This window comes from Puntigrus tetrazona, chromosome 24 (genome assembly GCF_018831695.1).
Source record: "Puntigrus tetrazona isolate hp1 chromosome 24, ASM1883169v1, whole genome shotgun sequence".
Classification (NCBI taxonomy): domain Eukaryota; kingdom Metazoa; phylum Chordata; class Actinopteri; order Cypriniformes; family Cyprinidae; genus Puntigrus; species Puntigrus tetrazona.
The window spans coordinates 3,352,393-3,365,859 of record NC_056722.1 but is presented as its reverse complement, the minus strand read 5'-3'; the positions used below and the strand labels follow the sequence as shown (position 1 = coordinate 3,365,859).

At 36.2% G+C, this 13,467-nt stretch overlaps 1 protein-coding gene across 5 annotated transcripts in view; it reads right to left on the bottom strand.

Moving 5' to 3' along the window:
• Positions 1-711: 711 nt before the first annotated feature.
• The window catches only part of rhbdl1 (rhomboid, veinlet-like 1 (Drosophila)), a 26,887-nt gene continuing 14,131 nt past the window's right edge, over positions 712-13,467 (bottom strand). For all 5 annotated transcript variants that reach the window (XM_043226422.1, XM_043226423.1, XM_043226425.1 and 2 more), the window contains 6 exons: positions 11,928-12,152; positions 10,989-11,137; positions 10,390-10,502; positions 7,519-7,619; positions 5,928-5,988; positions 712-5,434 (listed from right to left, as the gene is read on the bottom strand). In XM_043226422.1, the coding sequence (XP_043082357.1) occupies positions 5,163-5,434; positions 5,928-5,988; positions 7,519-7,619; positions 10,390-10,502; positions 10,989-11,137; positions 11,928-12,152 (921 nt within the window). In that variant the 3' untranslated portion in view covers positions 712-5,162. The remainder of the gene's footprint in view (positions 5,435-5,927; positions 5,989-7,518; positions 7,620-10,389; positions 10,503-10,988; positions 11,138-11,927; positions 12,153-13,467) is intronic.

Below are 13,467 nucleotides of genomic sequence, written 5' to 3'. Positions count from 1 at the left end.
ATATATTTTTATAAATTATATATATATATAAAATATAATATATATATATATATATATATATATATATATATATATATATATAATTTATAAAAATGTTCATGCTTTAATATGCTGATTTGCTGCTCAAGAAAAATGTAATGATTATTATAAATGTTTGCTGCTTCAAAATTTTGTGGAAACTATGATAACTCAAATTTATGATAATCCAAAATTATACTTTTATTCAGCAGGGATGGATTAAATGAAAAGTGACAGTAAAGACATTTATAATGTTACGAAAGATTTCCATTTAAAATAAATGCTGTTTATTCAAACTCTCTATTCTGTAATAAATCTGGAAAGAAAATGTTCCCACAAATATGTTGAGCAGCACAACTGTTTTCAATGCTGAAATGCATATAAATGTAATTATTATTAAATGTATTTATAATTATTATGAATTATAATTCTCATCCATTTAGGTCAATTTGCAAAAATACAAAATTATATTAATTTAAAATAAATATTTTTTCTTAAAAAAAATTATAATAATAAAGGCAAAATTGCCAAAAACAGCACATAAAGCATAAAAAAAAAAAAAAATCCATGTACCTAATATTAGCCCAAGGTGACCAAACAGTTTCTCAAGGTTATGGATCAAAGTTTTGTTCAAGTTTTGTTTCATCCTTTTTTTTTATCCCATCGCTGTCTCCGACAAAACACACACACATCTCCTCACAGTATGGTCTTTATTTCATACAGCTGAGAAATGAAAGCAAACACAAAACCATACAAAATAAAACTACCAAAAACAAAATTGCCTCAGGTCCCAATATTTCAGAAGTACAATACATCATGAAATGATAAAGAATTTGATAGAAACTATCGATATTTACATTTTACATTTTTAATCGTCATCTGATCAAGAGAAAACTATTAGCATTATATTATATTTTCAGTTTTAGCTTCTTTTTTTTGTAAACAGAATCTTTTACTGCAACGAGTCGTCGTCTCTCGTCTTTTGGCACCATTTTGAAATCTGTAAATGGACTACGATTCTCAGTAGGACTACAGTTGTGGCGGCGACTGAGGATCTCACTGAAACGCAGCGATGAGCTCAAAGCAACACTCTTGTGACCTACACCTACGACATCATGGAGAAAATAAACGCACGACACCGCGATCTGTGCTGACTGGCCAGCTACTGATGTTAAGCATGAGATTGGAGAGCAGCTATTGGCTGGGACGTCATGTGGGCGGGGTTAAGGGGGAGGTCCTTGGTAAATGTTTTTTTCCCCAGTTTTAAGTGGACTGACTGAGTACGCTTCTTCACCCAGGGCATGTTTGGAATGGCATACTAACCATACTAGCTTTGCAGTATGCACACTGGCAAATGTTTAGTATAAATGGCATACGTGGATGATTCATTGGTAACATCTGCCAAAATGTGCAGCATCCTACAAAGCACACTATGTAAAATTTTTTTTTATTTTTTTTTAAATCCCATGATGCAATGTGCTCGACCTCGGACAACAGAGTTGTTCACTAAAACTATTAAAAAAATGTTTTTGTAAATTGAAATAAAATTGATATAAAATAAATGTAAATAATCGATACAACTGTGCTAAAAGTGACTGAAGTGAAACTGAATAAATAAATATTTATATAAGAAACTTAAATATGATTAAAAAACTTTGAAGTATTAAAACGACAATGGCAAAATAAATAAAAACATTATAATAACAAACAAGACAAAATACATGAGATAACTCAAGATGATTAAAGTTAAAACTGATATAAAAAAATGGCAAAAGCTATAAATAACTAAATATTGAAAGTCTAAAAATAAAAGCTATTTCAAAATATTGATAGAATATTTATAAAAATAAAATAAATAAACCACACGATCAACTTTTAACGTCTTATTAGAATGCTACAATATTTAATTTTGACTTGGTTTTTTTTCCAAAACAAGATTCAAAGTTAAAGAACTATTTCAAACATGACAAATGTATGCCACAAGATCATCCTTCTGTTAGAAACATTTACAATTGCAAAATGCACTTTCACGTTATATGTAAAAAAAAAAAAAAAAAAAAAATGCTAGTATTCCACTCCAAACACAACCCAACTGTTTGAGCCGGAGGTTCAGTGTTTCCCACACTCCCGTACCACTGAAGTACACACACAGACTACAGTACGTGTGTTTATAACAGTCTGAAATAATAATAATCATACAACACATTACAGCATGTTTCACACACACACACACACACACACACACACACACACACACACACAGCTTCCAGCATCCATTTGATGAGTGTTCAAAAAATAATAATACATCCATCATCCACTGCTCTCTCCATTTTCCTTCATTTTATCAGCTATTTGTCCCGTCTTCCTCACCTCATTTTCTTTTATCACCTATCCCAATACGGTTTTTAGCTTTTTATGACATCTCTCTCTCTTTCTCACTGTTTATACGCGTGTCTGATAAATATTCATCAGAGTTTCATTTTTCACCTGTCTAAAAGCGCCAGCCAGCTAGATATTACAGGAACCCGATGAATGACACTGTTCTCGGATGCTGGATCAGAACGTTTTAAAGTCAACCTGAAACCAAAACGTGACATTACCTTTTTAATTTTTTTTTTTATTTCATTACTACTGAAATGCGTTCGCACCTATTAGCTTTAGTTTTTTTTTTTTTTTGCCAGTTCACCCAAACGTCCCGCGAAAAGCGTCACATTGCGGCGGCGAGACGGGTCTCGAGTGCCGTTTCATGCTGACTTTAAAATATTCAAATAACTTACATGTTCCCTGGAAAGCATTAATGCGTTTCGTTACATAAGCACGACCTTTGGGCACAGCTGAATTTATTAATTAAACATTTGTATCGTTAATATTCTTTTCTTTGCTTCCAGCCCTTTCTGCTTCCGTGGGTGTAAATGCGTTTCATTTCGGGTTTTGCATCATCATCATCATCATCAGTTTAACACCGATAGCCGCTCTGAATAAATATAGAAATGTAAGACTATGGCATAAAAATCCACAACGTTAAACTGACACACGGTCCAGCTTTTCGAAAATGAAAAGAAATCAACTCAGAACAGCAATCTCATACACATCTTTCCTTTAGCAATTCAATTAATTCCCTTTAATTATCTTTTAGCAGCTTAGCGAATGATAACTTGGCACTACTGAATTTCGTGATAATTGCTTTGTCTTGGAGTTAAGGGTCATGAAACACTCGTTTTCTGTCTGGAAGATTTCGGCTCGTCTTTTTTCGTATTGCGTTAGGGCAGCCTTCGCTGAAAACGCAGGCAGAGGAAAACACATTTTCGGCACTGGTGGTCGTGACGCTCGTTTCTGTGTTGAAAGCATCTTTAATCACGTTACGGCGGTTACCATAACAACTGCAATCTGCGCAGCGATACTGAAGTAATGATTAGTGCGTGGCTTGTAAACTCCTCACTCTCTCACTGGCTTGTGTTTGTGTGTTCACGGGGGGAAAGGTCAAGATGAAGGGTCAGATATTCAGTCTGTTCCAAACCAAGTGAGCTCCCTTTTTGTTTACTAGTGAGCTCCCTTCTGAATCGCGACGGGAATGGAACCTGATTTGAAACGCTCTACAAAAAGAGTGCTTACAAAACAATACTCTAATGAGCATAAAAATATTAGGTAGTCCACGTTTGAGCAGTTCAAAAAGGGGCCCGGATTCATTTTAGTCAGCAAGGTTGACTGTAAAAACTTTTAGAAAGTATGAATAAATGCAGTTTTTTTTACTTACTCGTCAACGAATGCATGGTTTACGCAAATATCAGGCATCAAAAAATGTGTCTTAAGTCGCAGGGGTATATCTGGAGCAAAGATTTTTCTTTTATGCATTACGACATTAGTTAAAGATCATGTTTCGTGAATTTCGTGGAAATTTCCTAACATAAATACATCAAAACTGAATATCTGATAAGTAATAAGCATTGCTAAGGACTTCGTTTGGACAACTTTAAAGGTGTATTTTGCACCCTCGGCTTTATTTATCGATTGATTCAGCATTAATGCGATTCATGAATCTCGATTTCAAAAACCAGCCTGGTTTTGTGGTCCAGGGTCACTCATTGAAATGATTTCTGAGGGATCGCGTGGAGTTGCGATGCTGAAAATTCAGCATTGAATCACATAAATAAATTACATTTTAAAAACGATTCAAATAGAAAATAGCTTTTTTTAAAATCGTAATAATATTTTACATTTTTACTGTATTTTGTACTTAAATAAGTGCAGCCTTGATGAGAATAAGAGAATTTTTCTACTAAAAAACGTTCTAAAAAAGCATACTTCTGAACGGTAGTGCATATTTATAAACATTTTTTACATTTTCGGAGCTTGTTGCAATACATTCTGGACTTTTTTTTTTTCTCCTTGTTCATATTTGGCAAAGGCGGCAACACCTATTACACGCTGCCCACGTAGAAAGCCCACTATGATTTGGAACAGAGCTAACGTTTCAGTTTCTGTCTGTTTCCAGCGGAGGAAAACAGCTTCAGAAACATACTTTCTACCCTTTGAAACAAGCTTTAGCTCGTCTCACCGAATCCAATCCGTAATTATCCAAAAACAAACAGCATCGAATGACATCACCATCAACCCCCTACCTCACCGAGGACTTCGCCGTGTCTTCAAGTGTAAGGCTTTGTTTTTAGTAAGCGAGATTCCTGGCGTTTCATCTACTACGGATGCTATCTGTAATGCATAACAGGCTTAGATGAGGCAGTCAAATCAAAACAATACAGAAAGGCATCATGAACGAGCCTCGGGCTGAGAAACACAACAAATCTGATATATATATATATATATATATATGTGTGTGTGTGTGTGTGTGTGTGTTTCTAGTGTATGACGTACTGACGGTCTGTTCAAATAAGCTCGCCGAACCCTTGAGCTGCCTCCCAGTGTTCGTTAAAAATACCACGCCGTTTGTGTTCGCTGCTTCTCTATGGAATGTGATTATGCGTTTTCGTTTCACACCACTGAAATCCTTACTTTCCGGTTTTTGCGTCCGTGTCTCCGCTGCTGGTCGAGTGGAGTAGATTGAGGTCGAACCTTTGTCTGACTGGGGGTGGGGTGGGTGGGGTTGGGGCGTGGCTTGCCGGGTGCCACCGGAGGGAGGGGGCGTGTCATCAGGGAGGGGGCGGGATCTGCACCCCGAGCAGCTCGTACGCGAAAATGTTCCAGAAGATGGCGAAGAGGAGGAAGGTGATGAAGGAGAAGATGAGGACCCACCAGGAGCACTGTTTATGCAGAGATTCCTCATAGCTCCGCAAGATCAGCAGCCCCATGCTGATGCCCACCACTGCGCCCGACAGATGAGCCATGAAACTGGGCTGCGGTCCGGAGGAGGGGAGGGGCGGGGAGAAGCGCAGCCATACGGCACGGCCCACCTCCGAACTCACTGCCAAAGACAGAGAAAGAGATGTTTGGAACAGCACACTCTACTACTTCTGGAATACGTACATTTTTATATGCATGAAAAGTGCATTATGAAAGATGCAATGCATTAATATATATGCTTTTTTTCCAAATTAAAAAATTTACTTTTTAACATGTATTTAGGTCTTTAGCTTTATTTTGTATTTAGGTATTTAGGTTTAAAGTGCAATGTCATATAAAATGCAAAGTCATATACACCTAGTATGGCTTGGTGGTGAGCAAAATATGCCATAATGAAAATTTTTGGGTGAACTATTCCTTTAGTAATGTAGCAAACAACTGTTTGAAATCATTGCACATTACAATACTATTTCTAAAAAATAGTATGCAGTATTTAGTATAGTCTTGCATTCTGAATATAGCAAATTAAAAAACACAGTACTCCGTGCTAGTTTGCTATTGTGAATACAGCTACAGCTTATTTACTAAAGTAGCATATAACTACAGTTGCTTACTGCAAACAAGTGCAAGAATCATCCGTAGCAATTTGTATGGACACTTCATACCAGCCCAGTTCTGAAACACAAACAAATGCGTGTTAAAAGTCAGCATAATGAAAATGCACTCAATATATTTTGTAAATACATCTCTATCACACTACGCATCCATGCATTTTGTTTCGTTGTTTTGACCTTGAAATGTTTAATAAAAAAAAGTAAAAAAATTAAAAAATATTACTTAGACTTCGCTCTGGGCATTTATGCTGGACTTCTGATTTAAAAGCAAAACTCAAAGCTAATGTGAAACGCCAACAGTGTTGTTATTGCTAACAAACACTAAAACGCTGTTATGAAGTCTAAAAATAAAATGTAAAATATTAAATGAAAAAAAAAATTAAATGAAATATTAAATGAATATATTAAATGAAACTTACACTTATCTAAAACACTTAATCTAAAAGTTAGGTCAGGCTGAAGTGCTAAACTTTCTCAAATCGAAATAAAATAAATTAAAGCTAAATAGAAATATTGATAAAAATAATACAAAATTCGCACAATAAAATTATTAAAACTTTAACAAAAATTGAAATAAAAAAAACCTCCAAATAATTATTAAAAATACTAATAAATATTGAAATGCTCAATAGTAAATTAACACTGACTCCCAAGCCAAATATTCATAATATTTATTTTTGGGTAAAATAAAATATCCAGTCATAAGACAGGACTTGATTTTCTTCAAGTGTGAAGTGTGAAAAGTGAACAAATTCTATAATGGACCCTTGTCACAAGACTGCGATGGTGCTTTTAACAGTCATCAGCATCGCAAATCCTCAAATGTTTTTCATATTTGTATTTCTATTTACATCTATATAACACTATTCTTTGTATTACATTAACTTTGCATCAAGTAACAAAAAATAGTTAGCGCTAATGCGAGGGTCTCTGAGAGCGATGGGAAATTTGACATCGTTCTCTCTTCTGACTGCCGTTATCAGCCTCTCTCTGATTTTTTCCTTTTATTGAAAGTCACGAAAACACTAGCGTGGAGATTTCTTTTGCTATCTGACCAAATGGGGATGCAAAAAATATATCTGTGGTACTCTCCCATTCACTGCACTTCAGGTTAACCAAGCCGTGACAGGAAAAGGTCCATAGACTACATGTGCACTGATGAACCGTTCCCATTAAGACCAGAAACGTCCGTGTTATGTTCATTCTTACGTATAAAAAAAGGTGTCATTCCAGCTGAAAAGTTTCTAAATCACTGGTGGAACGGCACCTGATTTTTTTTCCCTCACTGATGGCATCATAGAGCCAGAACCACACACACAAACTGAAAGGCACTTAAACAGGGAAGAAGGAGAGTTGAGAAGCATCCATCAGCACACAGCAGACTCTGAAGAGACTTCCTGACTCTCCGAGGCCCGTTTGTGTCTGTCTGTCTGTGTGCGACTGATTAGAGGCCCTTTGATCTTTAGGGAAGCCGCAATATAAAGCATCCGGAGAGAGATTTATCCCTCCGCGTTTCTCTACTCCTCTGCCTGATTTCCCCTTTTCATTCATTCTGACACGAGTCGCCATGGCAGCAGTTAGTTTCGGTTACCATGACAACGTTGGCGAGATGTGCCGAGCAGAGTGCGTAGACCCCGCCGGACCCGCCCACCACTGGAGCGCGCATATCCGTGATGGACACCGTCAGTGAACCTGAGGAGACACGCCGTTAGTTAAACACCGCGATTAGATAGTTTGTCCTGCATAACCCCCACGAAGCATGCCGCAAAGTTCCATTTGGAATTATGACATCATGTGAATTGTGACATTTGAAATTCTACCGAGCGATATATAGTTTCCCGTGACTCTCATTTTGTGTAAAGACATTAAATGTTTGCTGATTTCAGACAGCATCTGTTGAGTGAAATTGCCCCATAGAGAAAATTAATAGGCAAATTTAATCATAATATAATTACCCCATAATAACGTGAGCGGGTCCCCGCATAGGGACATGCATTGATGCATGTCTGTTTCAGATTATTTGTCTTATGTGCCTATATGTACGTTTTTATAAGGATTTTATTAATTGTATTAATAATAATAATAAATTGTAATATTTAGCACTAAATGTAATTAAATGTTTAATACATTTTATTAATTAACTTATTTTTAATTTAATAAAGCAAATGCAATTATATTTAATTTAATTTATTCAATTACATTTTGTATTTCATTGTGTATTTAATAAATGTAATTTTAAAGATATTCAATTTTAATTACGCTTATTGAATGTATTCCTATTTATTTATTTATTTTTTTTCTGGAGGTAGTTCATTAATAAATCATGAGGATGTTACGATAACAAAAAGATTTATTAAAAATACTATTTTTTATAAGAAAATTTATGTCATCAAATGTGTTTAAATGTAATGCATTTAATAAAAAATAATTTTAAATGACAGAATTTATATACAACACAGTCTTTACTGTGTTATTTTTATATAATACCACAAATTAACACATTATACTGACATGTGTAATATATTTGCATATAAACCCCTCCTGACCTGTATTTCTTCACTACTGCCGTCACTATTGTCGTCCCATTTAATGAACATAATAGAGGTAATTAATAGCTGTCGTGTAATGACAGGATACAGAGCGGATCTGTGCCACAGTCTAAACGCGTGCTACAAAAACGACTTTACTTTTTGACATTTTATTTAAAGCGAGTGCTATTTGCCTGTGCAAAACGTGAGGGGTTAGTAGGGAGCAGTCGACGGGCGTTAGGTGGCCAGTCCCAATTGGACTTTAATTTAATACAGAACAGTCAAAACACATTGAGCAAAGCCAATTCTGTACTCTAAAATAAAATCTCACAGGAAAGCAAACATGCATGCAAAATACAGCAAAAGCAGGTCAGATAATTGAATATTGGCATATCCTCTGTGTGTGTGTGTGTGTGTGTGTGTGTGTGTGTGTGTGTGTGTGTGTGTGTGACAGATCGTCTATATACAGTGCTGCGCTCAGCACTCTTACTCCATCACCGTCTTCATCATTCTGCTCTTTTTTATGTCATATTTTCGCAATACTCTTTCCACTCAGGTTTTCCTTGTCTTTTCATCTCTTTCTCATATAGTCTCTATGACTCATTTTTCTTTTTGCATACTCTCCTTCTTTTAATTTCCATCTCATGTTCTATGGCCTCAGCACGGACACTATCTGACATGTTGCAGCATGCAGTAAATTTTAAGTAAATATGACAACATCAATGAATTTCAGCATAGTTTTTTTTTTTTACAATTTTTTGCAATAGTTGAGTTGTATTGTTACATCTTGGCTATTTGATTCTGTTCCTGGACTGGAGGGTCACATCCTGCAGGGTTTTGCATGAACTCTAATTAAACAGAGCTGAACCAGCTAATCAAGGTCTTCGGGATTATTCAATAATTACAGACAAGTGTTTTCGAGGCTTTGAATTCAGCAGAATGAGGTTCAAATGCAAAAGCACTATATATCATTTATGTATCTCCTATTTAACACAAATATACACCAAATGAAAAAGTCTTTATGAATAAGAAATTGACTCTATACAATTTTCTTTTCAAATAATATTTTTAATTAATTATTAAAAATGTATCAAGTTTAATTTAATTTAATAATGACGAATGTACACTTTGTCGCAACCTCTATTTAATAACTATTTATAATGAATAAATTCATAAATGCAAATAAATAAAAATGATAATCTAATTAATAATATAATCTTAGCTCTAATATATCCATACACACACACACACACATCAAAATAGCTTACTGAAATAAATAGATTTGTTACAACTGTTTTATTATTTAATAACAAACTATTTTTAATTAAACACTTAAAACGTGTAAAAATATATCTTTAAATAATTACAACAACAACAACATTTACAATAACAACATTATTTTAAATTAAAGAATTCATAAACAGGTCAGGATATATATATATATATATATATATATATATATATATATATATATATATATATATATATATATATATAGACTTAGACTTGCCCTAAAGACCTTGATTAGCTGTTTCAGCTGTGTTTAATTATGGTTGGAGTAAAGCTCTTAGGGATATGGCCCTCTAGGAATAAAAAAGACCTGATAGAGGATAATATATATATCTGTTTTATAATAAGAAGAACATAGCTAGCATTAAAATGTAAATGTATTCTATTGCACTACACACAGTCTCAAGAGGTGGTATATTTGCTGCTTTGGTGTGTATGTGATGAGAGAGAGAGACTGTGTGTGTGTGTGTGTGTGTGTGTGTGTGTGTGTGTGTGTGTGTGCGCGTGTGAATAATTCAGAGATTATTGATTAGGTCATTGCCCACTGGTGACATGTCCATCATAAATATGAGCACATTCTCCTGGTGAACCTGTCAGGGTGCAAGGACAGCAAGACGTATGCGGACACACACACACTAACTCACCAGCGACGACTCCTGCCATATACAGCAGACTGATTCTCAGGATCCCATGAACCATCTCCAGAGGAACTCCAATCATCAGCTGGAGAAGAGCATTGAAACCCAACTGCTCTAATCTGCACACACACACATCCAGAATTTAAGTCTAATTTTAGACAAAAGGAGGACTGTGAAATTCTCATCAGCCTTAGATGTCGAAGTCAAATTTTTGTCTCTCATCTTAAAAGACTTACAAAACACAAAGGCCCTATGGAATCCCAGACAAATTAAACCTGTTCAGTGATCTATTATCCATCTGTTGCAACAAAGTATCAGCATTCTTCATTAAAAAAGCGAGATTTATTGTGAAATCTCTAATGCTCTATAATATATTGCCTGCATTAACGTGCAACGGTCGCTCACGACCCATGGTGGTTTTGTAACGTGATGAATTTCTCCGAAAAACGAGGGCGGCACTTGATTCTCTCCATTAGGAATTGATTGCACATTGAAAAGCATCTCGATATGTCGCATTCGCATTCGTACACCGTTTACTCGAAGGACAGTTGCTAGTCGCATAATTAAAACAGCTGATGCTGTCGAACACTGCGCAAAGGTCTTACCCGACATGCATGAACATGTAGCTGAAGAACCTCCAGATTTGCGCGCGGTGTCTGGGATGATACACCAGCGGACTCTTCATGAAGTCTGGCTGGTAGGTCTGCAGCACCCATTTATTGAGCATCACGCCGTAGCACATAAACACTATGATCTGGAAAGGACACACACAGACGCACTAAAGCCCCGCGTGTCGAACATGAGTCCAGAAAAACTGCATGTTTGCAAATGGAACAGTTAAACAAAACAAACAAGAAAAGCATGTTTTTTTTTTGAGCATCATAGCTGATACAGATCAAACACACACACAAAAAATACAATCTGGTGTAGATTGATGAAAAGATGATATTCTGATAGCTTGTCAAGTAAATCGATGAAATATTTCTAATAATATAGCAGACTACTCGCATTAAATGCATTTAAATACCAGCTGTAACTTTTTTATCTCATAAAAATGTCTCAACATTATATTTTAATATGCTTTTATAGCTCTGCAATTTTCATTCGGAACATAAAATCCAATACAACGATAAGTAAAAGAGAACAAAAACATTTTTGACAATTACATTTAAACATTATTATTCATAAATGATGCATGGATAATTAGGTAAACCTAAATTGCTTTAATCCAGAAGGAGGTAACTTGAAATAGCACTAACAATGTCAAAGTTATTGTTTACTTCTTAAACATTTGTCAAGAAGGCATGTAGTAATTTTGTTGTTTTTTCAATGCAAATCTTGATTATAATTATCTTTTAACCTTATATTCTAGGGTTAAAAATAAAGGTTCTTCTAACCATAACCAAAAACAAAGAAATGCAAAAGTGCTATTCTGAAAAACCCATAATGCAACATAACATAAACGTATCAAACAATGTCTTTAATTGTTAATTTATTATGATAAAGGTGAGCTGACTCGACTTAAAGAGCTCAGCGAGGTGTACCTGTACAATGGTAATGATGGCCATGAACACAGGAGGAGGACAGAGTCTGCTCTGATGGAAGTACCATCGGCGGTCCGTCTCGCACGGCAGAATCTCGTAGGCCACGTAGCGCACAAAGCGCTTGTACACGCCCAGACCCGTCTCATCCAATAGGATCTCGCGCTGCAGGGTGCGACGCCCATTCGCAATGGCTCGGCGAAAACTACTGGAACGTTTACTGCTCAGCTGAGATAGAGAGAGAGAGAGAGAGAGAGAGACAGAGAGAGACAGAGAGAGAGAGAGAGAGAGAGAGAGAGAGAGAGAGAGAGAGAGAGAGAGAGACAGAGAGAGAGAGAGAGAGAGAGAGAGAGAGAGAGAGAGAGAGAGAGAGAGAGAGAGAGAGAGAGAGAGAGAGAGAGAGAGAGAGAGAGAGAGAGAGAGAGAGAGAGAGAGAGAGAGAGAGAGAGAGAGAGAGAGAGAGAGAGAGAGAGAGAGAGAGAGAGAGAGAGAGAGAGAGAGAGAGAGAGAGAGAGAGAGAGAGAGAGAGAGAGACAGAGAGAGAGAGAGAGAGAGAGAGAGAGAGAGAGAGAGAGAGAGAGAGAGAGAGAGAGAGAGAGAGAGAGAGAGAGAGAGAGAGAGAGAGAGAGAGACAGAGAGAGAGACAGAGAGAGAGAGAGAGAGACAGAGAGAGAGAGAGAGAGAGAGAGAGAGAGAGAGAGAGAGAGAGAGAGACAGAGAGAGAGAGAGAGAGACAGAGAGATCTCATTAGCTTTTGATACAGTGAGAAGTTGTGTAATTTAACATATGTGACCCTGGAGCGCAAAAGCAGTCATACTGTAAGTAGCACAGGTATATTTATAGCAATAGGCAAAATTATGTTTTTCTTTTATGCCAAAGATTGTTAGGATATTAATACAGATCATGTTCCATGAAGATATTTAAAGCCATGTCCTACTGTAAACATATCAAAACTTTATTCTTGATTGGTAATATGCATTGCTAAGTACTTCATTTGAACCCATTTTAAGGGGATTTTCTCAATATTTAGATTTTTTGTTGCACCCTCAGATTTCAGATTTTCTAATAGTTGTATCTTGATCATGTATTGTCCTGTCCGAACAAACCGGACATCAATGGAAAGCTTATTTATTCAGCTTCCGTGTGATTTATAAATAAAGAAAATGTTACACTGTCATTAGTGTAACACAATATTTATGTACAATATTTCTGACTTGTACATATTAAAATACAAACACACACACACACGCACGCACGCACAAATGCGCACACACACACACACAGTCAGAGACATTTTAATACTGTGACTTTCTTACAGATTACTCCAATGTATGTAGGATTTCTCACACTCTCTTCTTTCTTTTCCCCGTTTCCTCCGTCTCCCACATGCCCCAGATTTACACTTCACCCAAATCCTTTTAAATTCATAGCTTTCTCTCTGCCTTCGCCTCAGTCTCTCTTCCTGTAGAACATGGTTTTAAATCATGGAGTGTCTTGAATCCGAGCCACAGACAGCGTACGGCACCCGTGCTCGTGTCTCAGG